Here is a 26777-nt window from a genome sequence, read left to right as displayed (position 1 = left end):
AAAAGACATTTGCCGGGCAGAGTTTAGTATTGTGATTTGATGCATATACTAGTAATACTTTTTGATTAATATAAGTTATTTGCAGTATTAAATTAAGATACACTACCGTTTATTTAAAAGTAACTTATTTTCCTTATCGGATAGGGACAGGGTTGTTACACAACATATATGTGGTTTTACAACTTACTCTGATATATTCAATTAGTTTGTTGCGTAAAAGCCACAAAAGAAGCGTGCAAATAAACGAGCTTATATTTGCATAATACTGTTACACACATTTAGCAAGTAAAATTAGTTTGCCTGCATGTAGAAATCATTATAGCTTCAAGTATAGAAGCAAAAACGTTCGTTTTATCGCGTTGCTTCAAATTTATATGTGAGAGAGCAGCAGGTGTACACACCAGAAATAACACATGTACGTTATACGCTAATAGGGATCAGAGCTGGAATATATTCAATAGTTTGTTTTAGGCGGTGGAGGTATTGCATTTACTATGGTTATAGTATACTGACTCTGTTGACGCATTTTTTTTCATTAAAATAACGTTTATGCTATAACTATAGGATGAGTTAAAGAGCGTAAACACCCCCCACATCACCTTCATTTTTTGTGGTAAATTCAGAAAGTGACCGTTTTATTGATTCCAAAAATACTTTGCCTAATAAAATTGGTCCAGTATGGGCGGAGATATTCGTCCTCAAACAGTAATCTCTAGCGCTATTTTTTTTTACTACGAGCTTCGTGATTGTGCGTAGGAACTTACTAGTCACGTGACTGATTCATTCGTCAAAGCGGAACCCGCGTTTTTTTGTTCTCTCATTTTTAGTTAAAAACTTTGCCTTTCGCCTTTCTGAATAAGCGCGGCCACGCTTAAACAATTTTGTGACGTATTTTATCACAAGGGTAGTACACTTTTCGATTTTTTCGCCACGATGCTTTCAAATCAGTTTTATGAATTTCACGGTGTTTGAGCTGGAATTTCTTTGGTTTTACAGAACCGAATAAAACAAGTATGGTGTCGTTGGAATTAGAAAACACACTCTATCTAATAAAGCGATGTTTATTTGGGTGTGTTTGGGCTCTTTAAATTTGATTGTGCGATGATAGCTGTTTAATCTTGCTGTTAACGCATTAATCAAATGAATGTACGTAAAGTAAAGCACGCATCACATAAAACACTTAGTAATCACTCATGCCCAAGTTTGGCACGCGTTGTTCACGATTTTCCATTCGTGTTTTTTAACGCTCTTTTAAAGTCGCGAGGAATAAAACATGAGCCATCTCACCCCAAACCAATACTATATTTCCAAAAAAGTTTTAAAAGATATTGTGTTAAATAAAATCTCTGCTGCGGTGAACGAGCTTTTAAATCACAAATAAAATAAGCGAATGTTACCCTATTACCACAAATCCACAATACTGAATAACTATAATCAAAAAAGCGTGCTATTATTTACAACTGTCCTGTTTACGTTATCGTTGTACATTTTAGCAGCTATTAGCTGTTTTGAATATTCTATATGAGTAATTTAGTTCTGCATAATTTATTTGTAAACTGTACACACTTTGTCGCACGTTTGTAGCGTATTGCTACTGGCGTTGTCCAGGTTTTGTTGGTCGGCGTTCAAAATGGGGAAAAATAAGTTTGATTTTACGGCAAACGCTATTTCTGTGGTGCTGACGAAAAGACACAAAACTGGGTTAGGATTTCTTGTGAGAGAAAGACAGATTAAACCCAAAGTTGAAGTTATGGAACTAGTTGAAGGTAATTTATTGAAGTTCTTAAACAGCGTGTAACAAAGAATTTTTGACAAAGCATTATTCTGATATATGACGCCATAACTATGACGTTTTAATGAGTTTATGATGGAGGGTAACCAGCTGTAAACGTTGTTTTATATATTTGTTTATAATGCGGCAGATGTTTTTATATTCCACCGCAATATGACGTTGCACTTAATATCTGTTATTATGATAAACGATAAGTTCAAATATTCACTAAATAATTTTCGAGTGTGTATAAATATTGACAGGTGTAGTTCCGCCGCCCATAATTGAGCAGTATAATTCTTTGTATTCAATAACTCCTATATGCTTTCCAAAATGTCGTTTCTGCCTTATGTATATGCCCTTTGGCGTAAGACATTTCGCTATTTTAACCCGGTGGTCACTTATGTTGTTTAAGTTATCAGCCATAAAGAACCAACAGTCCACAAACTTGAATGAGCTTGTGAGCGGACACGATGTGTATATAAAGCAAAACAACTACCATTTTCCGCTACACGAGAGTAAAACAAATTTTCATTTATTCCATGTTGTATTTTTCCGCTAGATGGCTCGGCGTTCCACAGTTGTTTGATCCAAGCTGGTGACGTCATACTAGCTGTAAACGGGGTAGATCTTACCACGACGAGCTATAGAGAAAGTTTAAAAACTTTAAGAGGTAATTGCAAGGGTTTTGTACATACTACCAATAAACTCGTTGTTCAAACATGACAATTCATAACTTTTATAGGGGTGTGGTAGGTGGTTTTAATAAATAGTTTTAAAGAATGGTAGCTGTAAAAGTTAAAACAAACGCCCGTCTTTATAACTTGTGTTCGTCCTGTAGTCGTTTTAATTTATAATCGAATGCTACCAAATTTGCTAAATCTAAAACTTTGCAATGTACAGTTTTATTATGGATCTGTTATTTATATTTGATCTTTTAAAGTATCGTAAAATAACGATATTAGATTAAAATACACTAGAAAGCCCTAAACTTTTTTCGAGATGTAATTATTGCGAACTTTGGTTTATAAGCTTTTAATGTACCAAAATCATATTTCACTAACGTTGCTTATATTCGTAATACTATATATACCACGATTAATCAATTATTAACACATAAAGCACAATTTTGTTTAAACAGCCATCCCGGTTGGAGGAAAGGCCGTTCTAATTATTAAGGGCCCAGAAGGAATTCAAACACATCTGCAAACAACATTTACAAGGGAGGGCCAGCCACGAACTGTTAGAATAAGCCATCCCAACCCCAATCCCCCCATAACACCGTTCCATTCAGCAAAACGGCCTGACAAATTATCAGGTGCTCTTACATGTATTTTTCGTAGTTACAATTTGGTATAGTATTATGTGTTATGATTCTCTAGTTCATATAGTGTGTTAGCTTTCATAAAGTACCGTAGGGTAAGATAGCGCTAGCACATAGATTTCCTATTTCCCGATTGGTTTTAAACAACTAACAATGGCCTTTTAGAGTCACGGGCTACAGTTATATAACTAAATATTACTTGTTTACCATCAACTGGGACAAGAAAACATAATAAAAACATGTCTCATCTCACCCCGCTCCACTATACATTATAACAGACACTGCTACATTGTCGTTTATGCTTCTGCTGTGCTGGTTGTTGATAAAGGAAAAAAGTACAAACCAGAACTATAATTAATTTGCATTGGTAACAGGCGGCTTAAGAGAATTGCCAAGTGTCACCAATAGAGACGATAATATGATCAAGTCTACTCAATTAGTAGAAACGTCACAATTGTCATGTTCTCCTAGCCAAAACAAGCGCTCTATTGATTTCCAATTACTACATCATAATCGAATAAAACCACCAATTTGCGATGTACCAACTGATAAACAATCACCGGAAAATACTGGGTAAGCCTGCTTTATAACTGTTTAAAGGTTACTTTAAATTTGGTGATTGAACTTCGGGCAAGTTTAAAACGTTGGTCGTAAAGTTCAACTCAACCAGCTGTGTGTTAACATTCATGGTCTGTTTATCTACGGCAAAATCTTTGATTTATTCATTAGTAACAATGCGCGCGAGTATACTTTATTTGGCATGTCACGTGTATGGATATATCATAATAAGATAGGCTGCTCGCGCTTAATCAAAATTAGTTTTTTAGCCAAAGGAGCAAAATTGTCTCTCAGGAGGGCTGCAGTTTAATGTGTTGATCCATTAGACATGAGTTAGAAAAATAAAGCTTTGACACAAAGTTAGCGCCTTGTTCGACCATTTAGACTTTACAAATATATTAGTTTTAGTGGTATTACATTTGATTAGACATCGCCAATACTGAAGAAAGGAGGTAATTTGCATGCATTATTTAGCTACAATAAAAAGAAGTTAATATAAAAGCGTTTCCAGTTTGATTTGTTTACTGTGTTAATAAAGTATAAGTGGCACTTAAGTTGGACAAGAGTGTGCGGATAAACAAGAATGACGAAAATATGATGAAATGTAATTCTTCTAAAACTTGACATTATTGTACGCGATAATAAATAGAACTGGCTTATTTTAAGTCTATGTTAACATGTTGTCTAAATTTATACTGACTGTCGGTCACTGTATTAACATTCGTTCTAAGTTTTCAGCAGTTGCATTCTAAAAAAGATGTTGTAAAATGTAAGGCGCTTGACTTAAAAGCTCGCGTCACGTTTTGATGACGTCACAATAGTATCTCTTAAACTCGCGTTTCCGTGATACGTAAGAAACAGAAATTGAAGTGAACTGTATAAAATTTTCATATTTATAACGTTTCCGAGTATATATAAGGTTGTATTAGGCATTGCAGCGCAGATAGGGCAATACCAAGTAAATTTTGTTTTTAGTCTTTATGCAATTGGTTATAGGCAATTAAGGTAGTCTTGCCAATGGTACATAACCGACGTGGGTGCCAGTCTCCATGACCACTTCTTGTTTTTTCATTAGCTCATGTAGAGATTTTTCGTAACAATTCAACCAAAACCTATGTTTTGTAACGCTGTTGCCTTGTATGCCTTTCTTTAGTAAAGCAAATTTATGACGAAGTTTACTTGCGTGCTTGAATAGCGAATAGACAATACGTTATAAAGGCCGTTTATTAAACCGCAAACAAAGATGAGATATATATGGCGGCCAACATGCCAAATGAAATTGCTATAACCGTTATACATTTACTAAACCCATAATGTTCCAAGTACACCTTATTTGAACTACAGAGGTTAGGGCAGTTACTCTACATCGGTTAGCAAGAATTTAGTTTAAGAGCTTGATATACAGGGTTGTGTTACGGCTTGCTTTTTGGCAGTTTAGGGAAAAGTGTTACTATATGTACGCCAACTATTTCAAAATTGAACCTTTGGGTTAACGCTAATGGCAGGTACTGTTTGCAGTAAACCGAACTGCTTCTCTTTCAGATTGAAACGTTACCATATAGTTACTTCCATCACGTAGATATTCCGCATTTATAAGCAAATAATAGCTGTCTATGGGGGTCGTGAGGACACAGTTTTATAATTCTTTGAATGTTTACTAGCTAATGGGACGAGAAAATAAAATGAAAAAGTTTCCTATCTTCTTCCGACCTCCTATATAATATAACATAAACTTAAACTGATATATATTCCATGAAAAATACAGTTGTTTATGAATTTATAATCTAAGCTGTAAAAGTCACGCAAATGTTACAATCACGGTGATATTTTACCGTTGTGTTTGTTTCGGAAGGACCCGCTGTGGTTAACGACAACTCCTTCGCCTTTATACATTTGGCCCTGGGCCCCTGTGTACAGATTATCTGATGTCATTGAAGTGTTTGCTAGTATGTTTAATTATTTTTAAATTGTTCAAGTGGTTTTTATAAAGCACAGTTACTGCGTTACTCGGACTGTTGGTTTTTCAGGGCCCGACAGACCGCCAGTGTCGGTTAGTTTTTGACTGTATTATAAAGTGTGTAAGAGACAGTGCACGATTTTTGCTGTTTCGGCGCTAACACAGGTTTTGCTATTTTACGTTCAAAATCGAAGCACATGCTTTTTAGAATAGCGCATACTTAGCTTATTGCAAGTAAAAGTAAATAAATAGATACACAGCACAGTATAAAGTGTGGTTCAAATTTAGTTTAGTTTTGTGTTAGAAATGATACGCACTGCCGAGCTTACAAGTTTTTTTTGTTTTTTCGGTCCCAAAACGCTGTTCGTTTGTCATGGTAGCAGACTTGTAGCAGACAACCCTGCATTTCGTGTATGTGGATATAACATTATAGCCGGAACGAGATAACATATCTTAGCTTTCACAGAACTGTTGATAAAGATACGAATACTCGAAACAAAGTCGCTTTAACACCTGTGTCAGAAATGCTTCAGATTCCGAACAACAAACAGGAGTTTGCGAATCTCAAAAATTGGGAGACGGATCAAAACCACAGAGAAACACTTTATTTAAAAGCATGCCCGGTAGGATAGTATATATACCGAAACGGCATTTTTAAAAGATATTTCAGTCGTATGTTATATATAAATAACATTACCTGAGTGTTGGGCTCTATGTAGATGTTTGACATTCTGCATAAGCATGATATGCATGTATACAATATGTATATGGCTGCTTGGGACATCGTTACTCCTACCACGTGAACTATATACTAGAAACTGTATTAATTTAACAGTGTACTAACACAACTTGTGTTTCGTTAACGAAAAAATAGCGAAAAAGATAAGGTATAACTAATAGGAACAATCATGCTGGAAAGATGTTATGTTTTTTAGGCCTACGGGTAAATTATTTTATAGTTCCTGTTTTCTACAGCTACTCAATCGTGTACGGTTACCATTTACGTAAATATTTGTTTTAGATAAATCACTGCGCTCCTAAGAAATGCAATGGCAGCCTCATGCAACCAAGCAACATGGTATGTGACCCTAGAGATGGAAAACCGAGTGTCGAATCTGTAAGAAAACTGGCCAAAGATTTTATAGACCAGTACTTCGCTTCAATGAAAAGGTGAGACCCTGGATTTTGTGTATGTACACATGTATATACTGTCAAATATGCTATAGTGGGTTTTTGCTTTACTGGCACTTGAATAACAGAAACAAACCGGTTTAAAACTGCTTTTACTTTTTGAAAGCTTAACCTTCACGCATCAACAAATTAGTCTCCGCAGATTTAAATCGAGAGAAACCGTTTTATAAACTAACTCCAGTCACGAGTTTTGGCCTAGCTCTAAACACCAACATTTGAAACGATACAAGAGGTTTAGAACATATCATCTTATTCAAACCTACTTTAAAGATAAGCGATGATTTGAGAAAATGTTATCATTTTTTCAAAAGGAACGACTCGGAAGCGCACGGTGCTCGATTGGATGAAGTAATGAACTCAATTGACTCTACGGGAACTTACGAACTTACCAAAAACGAGTTGATATTTGGAGCAAAAACAGCCTGGAGGAATGCACCGCGGTGCATCGGTCGTATTCAGTGGAACAAGTTACATGTATGCTTCATGACGTCATATATGTATTATAATTTTGTATTTATTAACCTTTGGGGGTAATTTAATAAACAAATACTTGCAAGGTATTCGACTGCCGAAAAGTGACTAGTACGTACGAGATGTTTGAAGCAATATGCTCCCATCTAAAATACGCGACGAACAAAGGAAATATCAGGTATTGTTGAACTGTGTAATACGAGACGACCGCCTTACCACGTAATTGGCGTCAAGCCCCTAATACATAGATATTTGACTGATATTGTGTAATTATATGAGATTTGTGCCTAAAGCCTTATACAATCCAAAATTACGCTTCGAGTTTAAGGTTCGTGACAGATTTATTAATCTAGAATAATCGGTCTGAAATTTCTTGTAAATTTTGATTAAATATCCTTTCTATGTTTTTATTTTGGCTTAATGTTTGATTTAGATCATGCATCACTTTTTTCCCGCCGAGAAATGACGTCAAAACTGAGTTTCGTGTCTGGAACTCGCAGCTAATAAGATACGCTTGCTACAGACAGGAAGACGGTAGCTTGGTCGGTGATCCTGCAAATTTGGAACTGACTGAGGTAAAACAATCTGAGAGTTCTGGTATAAAGCATAATCTAGTCATGGTATATAATAGGGTGGGGGCAGATGGGACACCTTTATCACACAATATCCGAATATTCCTATCGTGTTTTAAACAATAAACAACAAAATCGGAGTTGCAAAGAAACGGTTTCGTATGTTCTTTGTTTAATACTGAAGGAGACAGAAAATAGATTGAACAGATGTCTGATCTTGCCCCACCCTACTATACATTGTAAGGAATCATGTCGGAATCTAGTAAGCATTTTGAAAAGAATTATCACTGCTAAGTCAAACACACCGACATTGACGTTGCTAAAATGTTAACGTAAGGCGTTAAACATTGTCCAGATAAGCTATGCCTGTTCGGGATCTTGTATCTCGGTGACGTAGCTGCTACTTACAATCCGCAAATAAACCATGGGATATGTTTATTGCCATTTTTACTAAAGTAGGGTGGGGGAAGATGGGAAACTTTGTCAGACGAGACTTTTTTTTATTTTCTGTTTACGAACATCTATTTAATGGTAATCAGAAAAAAATATGTTTAATAGTAACAGTATTTTTTGAAAGGGTAAAATACGAAATAGTAAGGTGCTAACTTTGAATGCTCGCTAAATCTTGGTAAAGCCGATGACATTTTGTAGTTTGCGAGTGTAAACGATTAAACTAGTTTTATAGCTTTATAAAAAAACTAGAATATTTTGTGGAATTTGTCGAATAAAACTAGTTTTAGTTTTGGGAAAAAAATGAGATATAAACATAAGGAAAACAGTCAGGGATCAATTTGGCTTTAATTAGGAATGAAAAACAAAACAATATCGTTTTAAGGGTATACATATAACGTTTACAGGTAGGTTAGTTGTAAGTTGCAGAATACTCTTAATATAAAAATATCTTAAATTTGTGTCTCATCTTCCCCCACATTGCAGTTTTGTAGGTTTTTATTGCCAAACTTTGATATTTCTGCTTTTAATTCAATAATTTATGCCTCCAGGGTTAATATAGTATACGGATACAATAACTAGATAATATATGAAAAATACATTCGAAATTTAGTCACTTGTACTGGAATATAACCTATATATGTCCGAAAAAAAGTGTACCAATACGCAATTCGTAGCAAAAATGTTAACTTTGTTAACATGTATTACCAATTTTTCTTCATTACATATGCATTTGTAGGATCCAATAATTATCAATTGGTGTTCGAACAATACCTATCACCGTTCAAACAATACCTGTTTTTCATACTGTATAGATAACAAGTCAAAAACCATATAGCATTAGAGCAAGAAAAAGAATATTTAAACCTGATTTTCAATGCGTTTAATATTATTTCGTGGTATTAACGAGTATTTCTCATAAAAAATCATTTATTAATTAAAGTAACAAGGGTTTTAAACTGTCTCGTCTTACAATGTGTGTTCTCGATTTGGTAAATTTACATCTGTTGTGCGAATCGCTAAATAACTGCTCGTGTGTTTTAATATATTTTTTAAACTGTTGTCAATTATTAAAAAATGATTTGGTAAGTCGTGGTATCACCCTAAAAACGTCATATATTTTTATTTTGAAAATATTGGACAATATGTACTTAAGTGTCCCATTTTCTCCCACCCTATGGATATAAGGCAATATTATACACAGATGTTTAGCCTATATATTTTTATCTGTTATTTCGCGAGCGGATATGGTATTACCAGTTGTTATACGTAGCCTATATATGTTCAGCAATGTGTCTCCAATATTGATTGCTTGTGGCATATTTTGTCGGCTATTGTGATCTTATACCCGAGTCAATGTTTCGAGCAAGCCCCTTTTGTAAACTATGGATACAATATTTAATTTGTTTCTTATTCGTGACGTAATGTGACGTAAGAATCAATACTTCATACATATCATATTAAATAAATTTCAAAGAAAAAATTAACACGTTATATATGGATGGAAAACGTCAGTACATTCACGGTTCGTTATACCTATTACTCACATTGTCATTTCTCGCAGTGTTATACTCATACATTATTAAACAGAGGTTTTTAATTTATTACCGGTGCTCAAATTAAAAACGCGAAAAAGACATGATTAAACCCGCGATTTAGCAAGTCCAGAACAATTGTATTTTACTAACTGATCTTCGTTGTTTTTATAACATAAATGGTAGGATAGGGCACGCACTTTATTTTTATTCTCGTCACATTTGCTGGTAAAATATTTCAGGAAATAATGGAATCAGGAAATAAAAAATGAATATATGTTACCAGATTTGAATTGTTTGCAACGAAATCGAAACAGTAGATTTTAAAAAATTGATCAGAAGTAAACCGGAATTGAAAAAACCAAACCCTAAAAAGACGATTGAGCAAACGCTATAGGTCTTTGATTTACGTCGTAATGTTTTACAACACGAGTAGTAAAATGCAAGAGTGGAATTCCAAAATCTTAAAACCGAAATTTTGATTGCTTTAGTTGGTTTTGTTTCTTTGTTAAAACTTGTTGCGAAACTTTGTGGTTTGAAATCGAATGAATAAAATACCACCCCTCTGTTACAACGAGCAGCAATTAACGTATTATTTGGATAAAGGGCGACTGAATACTCCCATTACCTCATAAAAAGGTCGCATATGCCATAAATTGTAAAGCAACTCGGTTAAGTCAGTTAAATGCATACGTGACTCTATACGCGTTACCACCTTGCCTTGAGGTTATAATAAAATTTCAAATGAGTTTTTGAGTTTCGTTGCTATGCTTCAATTTTAATGGCCAACGTGTATTATTATTTAAATCGCAATAAAATAATAATACCATTACTCATCACATTACGTACAGCAATACAATAGTAGTACCAGCTGGCATAACACACTTCTTTATGTTTTGAAATGAAAACATGTTGTGTAAAAACTTCAATTCCACCTTTTTGTACACTTTCATTTAAAAAGCAAATGGTGCGCCCGTTTATTTTATGAGTTCATTTCACGATTTGGTGCAGTGTCTGTTGTGACTGTTGCTTATCTAAGGATCCGGTGCCTTGCTTGTAACATATCCGACAATTTGTTTGCTTATCGTTGGTTTACAAACCACTGGGCTGGTAAATTGTATAGTAGTGTCGGGAGAGTTTTTTTTTGTTCGATTTGGTAGTAAACAATTCTCAAACTGCCATAGACCGTAGTTAATTGTTTAAAACATGGTCAGACTTTTTGGATTTTATTTGCTAAAGGTGTCCCCTATTTTCCACCCACTATATATGTTACAATGTCTTTGCTCGTGAAACTCGCCCTATATGCCTTGAGTCGTATGCGCTCCTCCTGCTGCCTTAATCTCCCACGCTAATTACTTTTTTAGTCTCCAACGGAGTAACGTGGAAACGGACGTGGTCAAAGTGTAAAGCGAGTATGTACTGTGTTGTGTTAAGATTCGGACGTTCCTTGTATTTTATGCTGCTTTTACGTTACATTACGATTTTATCCGACCACGGGTGTTTTACGAACCTGGAAACCACAGAAGTGTAACATATATAGAGTTATTCGTCACACGCATGTGTCGTGACCTCTTAGTTTGGGTTTAGATTTCCAGATGCTTGACAGATCAACCAAATCCACTTAATAGCGTGAGAAACATTTTAAGTCTAAAGGTGGGTATTTATTGCGAGTTTTCATTGTTTTAACGATCTGCTAAATGCTATACTGCGGCAATCGTATATAAGCTGTAATATACCTGTTTAACCTGTGGTAAAATTCGTAGTTTTGACACTCTTGGATACTATATATAAAAAATTCACCTATGTAGTTACATGTGCCAACGCCACAGCACAGTTGCTTAGCGCGCCTGCTTGGAACCCAGAAGTAATATGTTCAAGGCTTTTTTATTTCTGTGGGCAAGAGTCGCAAGACACTCAAAGGGGCATACCAACGAAAAATGAAAGTTTGTATATGAATAGGGATGCCGAAATGTGATCTAAAGGTACTGTTCGGCTGTTTCGATAATGCGTGGGATTTCCCATATAAGAACAAAAGACGCAGAAATTTGACCGTTTCTATAGTTTCTAAACTACTGAAGAAAATTCAAATTTTATTTTTGGATTTGGTATAATAAATGCTTCTTCTTTGCGAATATATAAAAAATGGGCCTAAAATAAAAATTTTAATTGTATTATGTTTTAATTTTTCGATTGAACCTAGCTACATACCAGATTATGCTGACTTAGTAATATTTCAAACCTAATGTTCAACACGAAAAACTGACTTTTTATAAAGAAAATGGTACAGCCGGTACCAGTAATACATATTAAACATTTTAAATAAAAAAAACTTAATATTACGCCCGATTTACAATATATAGTAGGGTGGGGGAAAATGGGACACTTTGTCAGACAAGACTTTTTTTTAATTTTCTTTTTACGGACCCTATTTAATGATAATCAGAAAAATAAGGTTACAGAATTATTCGACCGTAGTATCACGACTTTATAAAACGCGCGTCTAAGCTGATTACTGTTTTTAAATATTAAAAAATATATAAAATATAAACAGTATACTTTGAACAGGTAAAAAAAATGCTAAATAATAAGGTGCTATTTTTTAATGCTTGCTAAATCATAGTAAAGCCGAAAATTTTTTTAGTTTGCACGTGTGCGAACGACTAAACTAGTTTCCTAGCTTCAAAAAACAACCTTGAATATTTCGTACAGTTTGATTTTGTCTCGTAAAACTAGTTTTAGTTTTGTAAAAAACACTGAGATATAAGCATGAAGAAAATAGGCAGGGGTCAATATGACTTTAATTTGAGATAAAAACAACAACAAAAATATCGGTTTAACGGTATACATATGAAGTTTACATGAGAAAGAAACTAGCACAGCCTGTTAAACTCGGTAGGTTAACTACAAGTTGCAGAATACTGCTAATGTAAATATATTTCAATTTAGAGTCCCATCTCCCCCCACATTGTAGTTTTGTATGTTTTCATTGCGAAACTTTTAAAGATTTGCTTTTAATTTAGTAATTTATACTTCATGGGATATTCAACTATAAGATACTGATATAATAAAAAGATAATATTTTGAAAATATATTCAAAATTTGGTCATTCGCACGAAATTTGGTCATTTGCGGTGATAATTTAAAGGGAAGTTGCTTGTGCCAAAAACAGATTAGTAATACTCAATTTGTAGCAAAAATAAAAACTATTAATAGTAATAATCAATTTTTTGTTATTACAACTTTATATACACTTATTGGTTACAATATTTATCCATTAATGTTCCAACATTACCCATGGTATGTTCAAACAATACCAATTGTTATGCAATAATATAATGTATAGGTAACATGTTAAAAACTATAGCAGTAAGCTGGAGTAGGGCAAGAAAAAGATTGTTTAGACTTAATTTTTAAAGCGTACAGTATTATTTCGTGTTATTTACGTATATTCCTATTTATAAATACACTTAATAATAAAACTAACAATGATTTTAAACTGTCCCATCTTATCCTGTGTTTTTTTCGAATTTGAAAAAAAATCACCTTTTGTGCGGATCGCTAAATAACTCCTCGTGTGTTTTATTATATTTTATTAAATTGGTGTCAATTAATAAAGGAATGATAAGACTAATTCGTGGTGTTACCCAAAAACCGTCATTTATTTTGATTTTGGAAATATTTGGCAGTATGTGCTTAAGTGTCCCATCTTCCCCCATTGCACTATACAAAACCAGAATTAAAATTTGATTTTTTCGGATTTTTGGAAACTAAAAACGATTATGGTTGAGTTTCTTATGGAAAATCCGATGCATTGCGCCACTGCCATTTTTACTCAAGCGGTTGAATTTGCGGTTTTAAAACTAATTTTTAACCTATAGTTTAAAAGCTGTTTTGTATTTTAAAACTTTGATGGTACCTTTAGATCACATTTGAGCATATCTATCTTATCTATACGAGTTTAGATTATACGTTGGTATGGCCTTTAATGGCAATTGCTTCAACACACTTATGGTTACTAATGAGTTGTCCTAATTATCAGCCACACATAAAAGTGAAAAAAATGACAAAAATTATTACTCACAAAGTGTATAGTTGGTAACTCGTTAGCTGGCACGAGGAGCATGAAACAGAACACTCGTGTTATAACGACTGCCGGCCACGAGAGAATAAAGTAAGTTACATTTTTGTTAGGTAATTGTATGGATCAGAACACCCGTGTTATAATCACTGTTAGAGTTACGTGCACTGTTGATCAGGTTAACGCACCTGCCTCAGTGTTTCGTCTACCCTTACGGGATAAAAGTTTTTGTTCCAATCCAGTGGTCCTTACCAACGTCGGTCCTTACAAGTTGTCTAAATAGTCAGCCATACATTACAAAACAAATATAAAATCCTCCCCAAAATATTATCTACAAATTACATACGTGGTAATTTGTAACCAGACAGAGGTTTATAAAGCATAACAGTAAAGGGAGTTTCGTGTGAAATAAAGTATATAAGACAGAACATTCGTTGCCACGCAAGGATAAATAAATTTTATTTATTCAGTTAGTTTTACTCCTATTTTAGCTGTGCGAACGTTTGGGTTGGAAAGGTAAAGGTGGAAGGTTTGATCTTCTTCCACTGCTGCTACAAGCAAACGGTGAGGATCCTGAACTTTATGAACTTCCATCTAATCTTGTGCTTGAAGTTAAACTTCGACACCCTGACGCTGGGTAAGTCATATGAACTTAGTTATACATATTAGTTCCTGTGAACTGAGATGGATACCATGAGCAAAAATCGTATATTTACCTATCGCGTTTTTACTAATTAACAACGCCCTTTTAGATTTGTGAGGATATATGTTTCTGTAAATATTACTTCTTTACTGCCGATTAGGAAGATGCAGGAGAATATAAACATTGTCCAACTTACTATATGTCTCATGTGATGTTAATTGAGATACATTGGTGGTGTCTTGTGGATGTATAAAATCATAAAAGTTATACAGTAAAAGTAAATTAAATAACCCTATCTTCGCAGCTATAAAAAGTCGTTGTTTATGGTTAAAAACACAACAAGGACATATGAGATATAATGTGCTAATGGTATCTATCTGACCATCTCATTTGTGAAATCTGTCAAAAAGTGAAAACTTACAGTTATTTTTTAACAAAGAAAAATTTAATTAAACCTTAACCGTTAAGTCTTAAATTTTCAGGCAGGAATGGCTTGAAAAGATGAACTTGAAATGGTATGCTGTGCCTGCAGTGAGCAACATAATGCTTAACATTGGTGGGGTGGAATTTCCTGGTGTGCCCTTTAATGGATGGTTTATGGGAACAGAAATAGGAAGAGATTTATTGGATACAGCGAGATATAATTTGATTCTTGTAAGTTGTTGAACCGTTTATTATTTATCGTGCATTCGAGGTTGTTATATATATATATGGTACTAGGTTCTAGGTTAGCTTAAGATATTCTATGTTTTCATTCTATTTTATCATTTTATTTGGTAGTAAAGAAACAATACTTACAGAACTATATATCTGTATCCTTGCGACTTCAAAAAACAAAGGTTTTTGTTAAAAACAGTTTTAGAAAATATGATAGTTTGTTTGCCAAGGTATCCATTTTACCCCAGAAAACTATATCAAATAATTTTATTTTAAATTATTGCCACCGGCATCAGACATAATGTATTTTAATTAAAACTTTTGTTTTACAATGATCAATTTTAAACCTATATATATAAGCAAAATTATTACTAAGTGACTTAATTTTTCCAAACTTTTACCTAACAGCCAGTTGCCGAGGCTATGGGTCTTAATACAAAAAAAACAGCTTCATTATGGAAAGACAAAGCAATTTTGGAGCTGAATATTGCTGTTTTACATAGCTTCCAGGTGGGATAGTAAAATGTTTTCATTGTTTTAGTTTCATTTAAGATCTAAAGCAGTGTTTCTTAAACTGGGATAAATTTACTCCTGGGGGTAAATTCCTCTGTTAGAGGGTAAATCAGCTACCAAAAGAAAAATTATGCCAATTTAAGTAGTTTACCAGACATTAAACAATTTGTTGCTAAAAATGAAGCGCATCCGTCGCATTAAATATAACCGATGTAATTAGTTGCTTTTTAATGAATGAGCGCCATATTACATATTTTGGGTAAATCTGATAAGCATCTTTGTTAAAAGGGTAAAGCATACAAAATAGTTTAAGAACCGCCAATGTAAAGGAACTTTTCTTTACAATTTGACATAATAACTACTTTAAAAATGCTAAATTTTTATATGGTCACAGTTTTTTTATGATTTTCCTTTGTTTATTATTTATAATATGAGTATTTAATTTTTATTCGTTTTATTTTGTTTCCGTTTATTTTTTTTGTTTATTTTTATTTTTATATTTCAGGATGATAACGTTACTATCATGGACCACCATGTCGCAACTGAATCCTTTATGAAACATTTTTCAAATGAAATGAAATTGAGAGGGGGTTGCCCTGGAGATTGGGTGTGGCTAGTTCCCCCAGTATCTGGCAGTGCGACCCCAATTTTTCATCAAGAGATATTGAACTATACGCTTAACCCTGCATGTTTATATCAGGTCAGTCAACTTACTAATTTTGTTGCTTGAATTTGCTCTTTGATAGATTCATTTGTAACTACATGTTGCCTTTGATGGTGTATGTTTTCTATAGATTCCTTACTAATGCAGTACAACGCTTTATTAAATTAGTATTAGGTATTCAAGTACTGAATTTATAAAACTTTTACATGCAAATTCAATTTTTTTGTTGCGACTTTGGAATGACATTCTTACCAAACTCTAGCCATGGACTTCTATTTTAAAGCTGCTTGCTTTAATTGGGTTTTAACGTTAACATATATAAATACCAGCCTGATCCTTGGCACTACTACAAATGGAAAGACTCTGTGATGAAAAAAAGAAAAAATAAACTTCATTTTAAAGAACTGGCAAGGTATATCAAAGTCATTGGTTCAAAGTTATTGTTATTATTCTTACACGCGGTATGGTAGCAGGTTAGCAGCATCGAGCTTTGAACTTTTTCCTGGTTTTGGGCTAATTGGTTAAACCAAAGCCGGCCCGGTATGAACAATATATACTATTTAAAACCACAGCAGCAGTTATTGTGTATTCATGCTCTCCATGTTTTCTTTAAATTAATTCTAAAACTTCCCAACAGATCTGTCCTTATGACATCACGAATGATGACAAAAGCAATGGCAAATCGAATAAAAGCAACAATACTGTACGCGAGTGAGACAGGGAAGTCTTACGCTTATAGTAAATCACTGCAGGAGATCTTTAATCATGCATTTGATGCAAAGGTCAGTGACTGCGTATTCTAAACATTGATTGAACGTGGTAGATATACCCATTATTATGGCATCAGTTTACACACATCATAACCTTTGTCGAGTTACAATATAATGGTCTATTGATTCCTAATATGTCTATTGACCTTAAAGCACGGGTTGCTTCAAATTATGCTTGTTCCAATGTATTAGGTGTTTATACAAACCATGCCCTCATCTATGCTGTTAGTAAATACCAAATTACGGGTATAGCAGCACCCTTTAGGCAAAATCGTGTTGTAATCTATACACTATTTTTATTGAACGGCAATCAATGTCATTTCATGCAACTTTATTTAACCAGGTTGTACCCATGGACCAATATGACATTTGTAACTTGGAATACGAAGCATTAGTCCTTATTGTTACAAGTACATTTGGAAATGGAGATCCACCTGAAAATGGAGAAGTAGGCCTATGTGTATAGTATTTTTTTGTCACCAAAATCATATATTTTTCCCTTATTATTCTGCTAAGACCTGTACAATTTAGAATTTACAAAAATGCGCAGTGTATCTTTACGTGCTCTTAAATATCACCAAATAGAATCACACCTTTATCCATTATTTTTATGTTATTATAAAGTATTTGTACCTTTAATTGTACTGTTTAAATTTATTATTGTTTTTTTTTTCAGTATTTGGCCCAAGCATTGCAGAAAATAGTGAGAGACAGCAAGGAAGACCAGTATGTACACCATACTAATATTCTAATTTTTATAACGAACAATTCTGTTAAGTGAGGATGATCAGCATTAGAGTTCGTATAATATTTTAAACAAATGTTTTGTAGTAGAATTTGTAGTATTAGCAGAACAACAGTTATCTAAATATACTTTGGTTTAAATGAAAAAAATAAGATACATAAATGTATCTTATTTTTTTGCCTATGTGATTAAAATTTATTTATCTGGGCTTTTATTTATTGAATTGAAACACAGGAAAAAAGCGGAAACAAAGAGACGCTTTCAAAGTGTTGCAACTGCTACTCCTATGTCTAGAAGAGTTTCAACAAAACAAAACTCATTTTCCAATGATATCCAATCCAGCACTCAAGGGGTGCTGGCTAATGTAAAGTAAGTGAGCTTATAAAAGTTAAATTATAACTGTAGTGTAAATGATTACTAATTTATTACACCAAGCAATCTAACCAACGTAGTAAAAGTCAATTACTAAATAATATCTTTAATTTTCTATGGTTTATTGCATGCACTTATACCCTTTCTATTATACTATTATAGTGCTGTATTATTTATGTTTAAGGTTTATTTACTTTTTAGATTTGCTGTGTTTGGTCTTGGGTCTCGTGCATATCCACATTTCTGCGCATTTGCTCATGCAATGGACACATTCTTGGGGGAGCTAGAGGGTGAAAGGTTGATGGAGATTGGGGAGGGAGATGAATTATGTGGACAGGAAGAAAGTTTTCGGAGATGGGCCCAAGAGGTTTTCACTGTATGTTGAGAAAAGTTTCTTAAACTCGTTTTTAAGTATGGTTAATACAGTTTTTATTTTAAGTATGTCTAGTATTAGCAATAAGAATAAGATGTTCTAGAAGCTTTGTAAATGTGCATTGCATGTAGTCCAAAGTTATGTAAAACAGTAAAAAAGACTTAACTATTATGTGTAAATTTGAGTATGGGGATTGTAACTAAAGATGCATGAAATAAAGATAAAGCAACAACCATACACATGAAGTTCCTTAAATAAAAATAAACTGGACAAAAGCAATAAACCATGCTCTTTAATTCTAGTCTGCTTGTGACACATTTTGTTTGCGTGAGCAAGTAAACCTAGAAGATGCAAACGCTTCATTGTCAACCTCTAAGTTTGAGAGAACAGATTTCCGAGTTGTTGTTCATGACAAACAAGTGCAACCTAATGTTATTAAAAGTATGTAACATGGAAATAGTATGTTAAACATAGTAATGTAATAAAAAAGCAACAGCAACAGACTATTTGCATTATTTAATACCGTTACTACTTTTTTCTTTAATAAATATAAAAATAGTGGCAATTTTATTTGTTAAAAAATAACCAATAATTAGTTTGTGAAAACATGAGTAAAAATGACGTCTTAGTCCCCGCGTAAGATTATGAACAAATTTAATTATACCCCTTTTGCATGGTAAAAAGTTAATGCGAATAGCGATCCGCATTAGCTCGTCATATGATAACTCGCTAACGGCGTTATTTTGCATGGTCATTTTGTTTATGCGCGTATCAACATTCAGTAAGCTTATTTTAGCGCAATATTGTTAAATCTAGTTTATAAAATAAGTTTTAACACCTCATGGTGCTATTACCAACTAAATCCTGTAAAAATAATACCCGAAAAAGATTAGGCTATTAAAAGTGAAACTGTACTTCCACCATACTTTTCTTTACTCGCATAATGCGAGTAACAACCAACCTCCTACAGCAGGTAACACGCTTATGACGTTATGCGTGTTAACTTTGTTTTGCGAGTAAATATGCGAGTACTTACGCGCATAAAAGTGACCATGCAAAAGGGTATTAGTCTTGTGAAAAAGTTACAACTGACGTGCATATGTAAATATGTATATTTCTATAAATCAGAGTTGTATTTGATTGTTGCAGCACTTGGAACGATGCATAGAAAAAAATTATCATCTTGTCGATTAATCAGGCGGAAAAATTTACAATCCGAAGAATCTGGGTATATTAGGATTATAGATTTTGTTGCTTGCTGAAATGTGATCATTACTGATTATATATGTCATTTAATTTATGGGAGTTTTCTATATCATATGTAGATCCTAACAAATGCTTTTTTTTAAATAAGGAAGAAACATAGTCTAAAATGAGTTATAAAAAAATGTTTCATTACAACTATTTTTAATTTAATTTTTTTTTCTGAAATAATTATACCATAATATTTTTTTTTATATTTTTATTTAGTCGTTCCACCATCCTAATCCAACTTGAAACAAAAAATTGTGAAAACTTAAACTTTTGCCCTGGAGATCATCTAGGTATCTATCCACGCAATGATCCAGACTTAGTTAAAGGTAAGAAAAGAACGGCATATAAAGCTGTATCTTGTTTACCATCTCTGTAAATTGCATCACCATTTGCAATCTGCATTTAATTTAATCTTACGGAATTGATGTTTCTATGTACATTTTACCTCCAATTCAATCTTAATTTGTTTTCTTAGTGTAAGTTTAAATAAACTTTATGGTTGGTATAGCAGCGACGCTCCTATGTGACACTTTTACTCAAAAAGATGTTGTCCATATAGCAGTTTTAATGACCACGATTTTGTAGTTTCTGTGCTAATTTCCATTGTTTTCATTAAATTAATCTTAGCTACTGTGTTCTAAAAGATAAACAAAGCATTTGGTATATTATTGCAAGTTTACAACAGTAGAAATTAATTAAATTGGCTGCTGTGAATCTTAGGATTAAATTTTAAGTTTTATTACCAGCATTTTATTTTCATAAAAGAACTTCTTTCAAAAATTCGAGACGCAACTGATGAAAACACTGTTGTTGTGTTGGAAGCTAAGAGAGAAAAAAGAAGCATTATTGGTGATTATTACTTACAAAATTCACTTACAACCAGTAACTTTGTGTGTCTTTCAAATATATATATATACCTAAAATGAATGTAGAATTGGCAATTTTGTTTCACGATCTGACTTCATTTTACTAGGAAAACCAAGTATTTTTAATTTTCCTTTCGCGAGAAATCGGTAATTTATATTTGTTAAGTAGTACGCCTATTCTGTTAGTGAGTATTTCACATGATTGCTTAAATAAAGATACGTGATGTTTCTACAGGCAACTTAAAATACTGGGAAGAAGACACACGACTCCCCCCTTGCACGTTGAACATGGCCTTCTCAAGGTATCTTGATATAACAACACCTCCCACTCCACAACTTCTCAAGTTGTTCTCAGAGTGTGACGTAAACCAAGAGGAAAGCAAGAGACTGGAAGTTTTAAGTCAGGTGATTTGCTTATTCTATTCAAGGGTAGTGTTAAAGTTTTCACCAAACCTTAAGAGTCTTACCTTTCTTTAAGATTAATGATGTTAAAATTTTCAAAACTCGCTGTGATAGTGTTGTTTTTGTTATACAGTAGTACAGTTTTCTGTTAATGCTTTAAACCTGGTGGTGTAAGTATTGTGTAAACCGTGTAACACTGTAGTTTTCTGTTTGCAAGGTGATATGTAGTCAGTTGCTAATTGGAACACTTACTCTTGTGGAACAAAGTGTACCTAACATGAGGAACAGAATATCATGGAATAATATTAAACATGTTTACTACCAGGGACAATCTGAATATGAAGATTGGAAGTTTCTGAACAACCCAAACCTTATTGAAGTTTTAAATCAGTTTCCATCCATTCAACTTGAAGCTGCCCTTCTATTAAAACAACTCCCACTTCTTCAAGCAAGATATTACTCCATTAGCAGTTCACCTGAAATATTTCCTGGTGAAATTCACTGCACCGTTAGTGTAGTAACCTATCATACCAGAGGTAATGTACTGATTTGTAATAACTTACTGTTATGAAGTAATATACTTAGCAGGATTTTTTGTCAATTATTATTATTTTGCAATTACTATTATTGCAACTTGCTTTAAAGAATCTTGAAATAAGTAACATGTCACTTTGGAAAGGATTGCATATTTAATAAAGATTAGTCCATGTGGATTAGTCGGTGAACATACATTAGTAGTCTTTTTCTCTATATTTGAGCTTGGGTGAAGCAAAATAATATAAATATTATAACCTTTTGATGTCATAAGAAATCTTAGATATTTAAATATTTCAAACACAAATAGAGATATAAAAAAAGAATGTATTACAAACTTAATCAGTTTCTGAACGACTTCCGTACACTTTGTACAACATACCTCAGATACCTGTCCTTACATAATTTCATGTACAAAACAGCTTTGTGGAAAAACTGGGGACCAAACTCTAAGTAACACTAGCGAGCACAGTTTGTTAGTGCGCATGCCTCTAACCCTGAAGTAATGGCTTTAAGGCTCGTCGCTGGTAACTTTGTGGGTGCATGTGTCCTTGGGCAAGACACTTAACAGAAATGCCCCAACCCAGTGGTCAATAATGGGTTGTCCAAAATATATTATCACCCACAAAGTTACATAAATGATAACTCGTAAGCTGGCACAAGGTGTACAAAACAAAACATAAGTGTTTTTATAACTGTCTTTTTTAAGCCGTGCAAAGATAAAGCAAGTTACATTCACATTCAACACTTAAATATGCCAAAAGATCATTATGAACTTTCACAACAAAATTGCTCAAAATTTTTTACATTTAACCAAATGGGACCATATGATGATGGATAACCGCACTAATGACGTTTGTGTAACTTGTTGTAGAAAGAATTCCTTTTTGATATGAAGTTGATATTTTCTTTGCAATACTGTAACGTTATGAAACTTTTATCAATTATCCCCCCAGGAGGAACAGGTCCTCTTCATCACGGAGTGTGTTCATCTTATCTTAACTCAATAACTGATGATGAGGAAGTTGCATGTTTTGTTCGCACGTAAGCCCCATGTTATTAAATTATTTGAAAATTTAAGTTTAGACCAAAGTTTGAACCTTTGCTGTGCGTTAATAAAAGTTCTTTTAATATAGCTGCTTTAAAATGAAATACACATGAAAAAGCACTGAGTAACTGTGTAAAAGTTAATCTTTTATTCCCATGTAAGTTTGATGTATGGCTTAGTGCTAAGTGTAAATCATGCAACAGGAAGTATCTTATTCAGCTGTTCTATAAAAGGGTTTAATGTCTGGGTTGCTGGAAAGAGTTGGCCAATCTTTATTTTCTTATGTATACTTAGCGCTTGTAATATTTATATTTAAAACAACATCAATCAAAACACCCATGAATTACAATCGTTTTGTAACATTGAACGACAAGAGTCGTGACACTTTATTCTTACTCTGCTTTAATCGGGCGTAGTGGCTTAGTGGTTTAGGCACTTGCATTGTAGTGGAACAGTGCCGTGTTTAATGCTCACTGCTGTCATTGTGGGCGTATGTGTTCTAGGGCAAAACACCCAACGAACATTGCTTCAACTCAGGAGTCACAAAACAGGATGTCCAAATTAACAGTCATACAAAGAAAAAATTATCCACGAAGTTACACATGTGTTGACTTGTTGTTCAGAGGAGAATAAACATTATGCGAAAGTGTGTTTAAATGTGTCACCAAGTGATGTTCACTTTTGAACGCATGAGGGTGTTGGGTAATGGGCTGAATCTGGCCTAAATCCCAGGTCCTCAAGCCCGAGGATCTTACCGATACAGAATAGAATACTCATGCTTTAAATAAAAGTAATTTTCGATCTCATATGAATGAATCTACTGTGTTCACACAATGTTTTAAGATAGCATACATACACCTCTGCCAAATAAACCACTGTTCATTAACTCAATATATTTTGAAATCTTAATATACTCCAGGGCACCAACCTTTCACCTTCCACTTAAAGACAACATCCCTTGCATTCTGGTTGGACCTGGCACTGGAATTGCTCCGTTTAGAAGTTTCTGGCAACAGAGATTAGCTGAGATAAGAAAAGGAGGTAATGCCAATATGTCCCTAAAAAGTTTAAAAAAGTTTAATGATTTATTTAAGTTTGTGTATAAAAAATACATAGTTTACTATTTGAGTTTAAAAAAATGTTATAATGTGAAATGCATTTTTTACTCCAGAAACATAATGGCAGTATCGGCACCAATATTTTAAGTTAATTCCATACATCTTGTAGCTCACAATGGCTGCACGATGGCGTTGTTGTTCGGATGCAGAAATCCAAATCATGATCACCTCTATAAACAAGAAGTTGCGGCTGCCATGAAAGAAGGAGCCATATCTCATGCTTACACTGCATTTTCAAGGGAAAAGGGTAAACCAAAGGTACTGTTAATAAATTACCTTTGCTTAATATACACATTTACCTTTGTTTACATGTAACTTACAAGATTTTGCAAAGTTTTTATCTTTAATATGTCCTTAATTAAGGTGGCAAACAAAGCCGTTTATTTTTGTTCAATAAATTGTTTGTTTTTTCAGCGATATGTCCAAAATGTGATTATGAGTGAGATTCCAGATTTTGTTTATGACATTGTTCATGAAAAGAAAGGCCATTTTTATGTGTGTGGTGATGTCACAATGGCAACAGAAGTAAACAAAACACTTCTAAAAATCCTTTGTATAAAAGGAGAGATGACAAAAGAAAAAGCTCAGGAGTTTATCAACTCAATGAAGGTAATTATTCAAATAAAACATGGTGTAAAAAATGTTCAAGGAATTTTAGTGACATAAGCTTGAAATACCTATGTAATCATGTTTCTGACTGTATTGCTGTATATATTTCACGATTTGCAACTACGAGTCAATCGAAATACAATCTTTTTGATTAATTGGATGAATAGATTTTTCCATACTAATTAAAATGGTAATTTTGCCAGTATTTTTTATGTCCATTAGTAATTTCAACTAATATGATTTCTGATTCTTATTACTTTATTTAAAAAATAAAAATAAAAAACATTTTAAGTAGACAATAATGATCCACGCTATGCATTGTTTTGCACAAGTATTTTGTTGATTTCTTATTTGACAAATGTGTTCCAAAATAAATGCTATGTTTCATAACAGACGGAAGAGAGGTATCACGAAGATATATTTGGAGTCACGCTTCGTACTTATGAAGTCAACAGAAGTGTGAGACTCAAGGGAAAGGAAAAGAGTGAAAGCCTGTCGCATAAGTGAATCATACGTTTTTGAGAGATTACCACTTGTATTAAAACTTATTTTGAAACCCTTCTTATTAGCAAGCACTTTAAGTTTTGCTTTTATAAGTTTGGTAATTGGTTCTACAACCACCGCATTGGTTTGTATAATATATTAAACACTAAACAAAAACAGTACATAAATTTCTCATTTGTTAATAAAAATTACCTGTAACTCCTAATTTGCATAATAGATGTTTTGGACAAATGTAAATTCCATACTGTAATACTGTTTGTATCACTTTTTTAACTCTTATCACCTGGTAACTATCACACATATTATAAAACCAGTACATGAACCAATACCTAATCCGCTACTGCATCCCCCAGTGGTTCTAAATATTTTTAAAATAATAAAAGGAAACAACAATCTTAGATCATACCACCACCAACATCACTAGAAAAACATGCTTGACTGTACACTAACTGTTATAAAGACCATTTTAATGCTTCTGTTTTATTATTAAATAATATTTGTTACTGCACTAACACAAGTTTTTACATCGTTATCAATTTAATGCCGACCCACTATACCAATTTGTAAAAATATATGTTTTGCCAAATTCCAGTAGAGACTAGAATACTTACCTAACACGATGAGGCATGTGGATGTGACATATCGACATTTGTAGATTACTCTTTTGATTTATAGTGATCAATGTAGACAATGAATTGGTTTGGACTATTAAATTGGCTAGTATAGGTTATTAGGGCGAATAGATTACTGTGTGTTAAATATGCATTTGAGATATTTTTAAAAAGTGTAATGTCCTATCAATATAAAAGTTCTGTTGAAACATTTAATGACCTGATACTTGCATCTGAAGGTTTGTCTCAAAATGTCAGCATAGTAGGTTTGCGACGGTGTTTGTCAATATAATAACGAAGGTGATCCTAGAATACAAAAACTACAGCGGCCTTTTTCGATACCTTCTACTGGTGTTACCAACATAAATTTTGAGCACTGTACTAACTAGACCCCAGCGGTACCAGTTCTAAAATAAAATTTTAACAATTCAAAGCTATGTTAACTATAAATATTAATATTCGTCATAAAAAACTATGCTTAGTTCAAAATAATTTGTGGAGTACAGTCCAAGTTTTACCTCAATTTACTTTTTACATAATATTCTATTGGCTGTTGGGGATTTTTATTGAGATGTTGCAAAAATAAACAGTAGATGTATCCTCAATCTGAATTTTTCAGTTACCTCACAAAATAGTTTAGGTCAAATTGATTACTTCAAATTCAATTAAATTGGGAGTGTATTTGTATAATTAAAAAAATATTCGCCCGGTACCCTTTGTAAAGAATACATTTGTTTTGTGTTTTCTATGGAATTTTACCTTGGTATCTTTATAGATCGCAATAATTTACACTTTTACTACAACATAATAATTCGTGGTTTACAAACCGACTTCCAGGTAACGTATTATAATGTCGCAACCCCTACATTTTTATAGAATCGACACCACTGCTGTTATATAGTACAATGGGGGAAGATAGGACACACAAATATTTTCAAAATCAAAATAGATGACGTTTTTTTGGTAATACCACGAATTAGTACCATCATTCCTTTATTAATTGACACCAATTTAATAAAATATAATAAATCACACGAGAAGTTATTTAATTTCCCGCACAACAAGTGAAATTTTACAAATTCGAAAACACACAGGATAAGATGGGACAGTTTAAAATCATTGTTAATTTTGATTATTAAGTGTATTTATAAATAGGAATATACGTAAATAACACGAAATAATACTGT

At 33.3% G+C, this 26777-nt stretch overlaps 1 protein-coding gene across 1 annotated transcript; it reads left to right on the top strand.

Annotated features, from left to right (window-relative positions):
• The first annotated feature begins 1615 nt into the window (after window positions 1-1615).
• LOC100183039 (nitric oxide synthase, brain-like) lies at window positions 1616-25709 on the top strand. Its single transcript, XM_009863670.3, has 30 exons — window positions 1616-1766; window positions 2334-2444; window positions 2913-3089; window positions 3470-3668; window positions 6077-6233; window positions 6632-6780; window positions 7113-7275; window positions 7359-7450; window positions 7706-7847; window positions 14399-14544; window positions 15033-15204; window positions 15616-15717; window positions 16226-16420; window positions 16714-16796; window positions 17022-17166; window positions 17498-17602; window positions 17831-17880; window positions 18134-18268; window positions 18473-18647; window positions 18947-19085; window positions 19794-19872; window positions 20115-20224; window positions 20664-20747; window positions 21000-21169; window positions 21492-21702; window positions 22657-22744; window positions 23668-23789; window positions 23976-24124; window positions 24281-24475; window positions 24869-25709. Exons 1-30 carry the CDS (start codon window positions 1631-1633, stop codon window positions 24980-24982), a joined length of 4095 nt encoding a protein of 1364 aa, XP_009861972.2. The 5' UTR covers window positions 1616-1630; the 3' UTR covers window positions 24983-25709.
• The last annotated feature ends 1068 nt before the right edge of the window (window positions 25710-26777 follow it).

This window comes from Ciona intestinalis, unplaced genomic scaffold (assembly GCF_000224145.3).
Source record: "Ciona intestinalis unplaced genomic scaffold, KH HT001145.1, whole genome shotgun sequence".
In the NCBI taxonomy this organism is placed as follows: Eukaryota; Metazoa; Chordata; class Ascidiacea; order Phlebobranchia; family Cionidae; genus Ciona; species Ciona intestinalis.
This window is presented reverse-complemented; position numbering and strand designations above follow the sequence as displayed.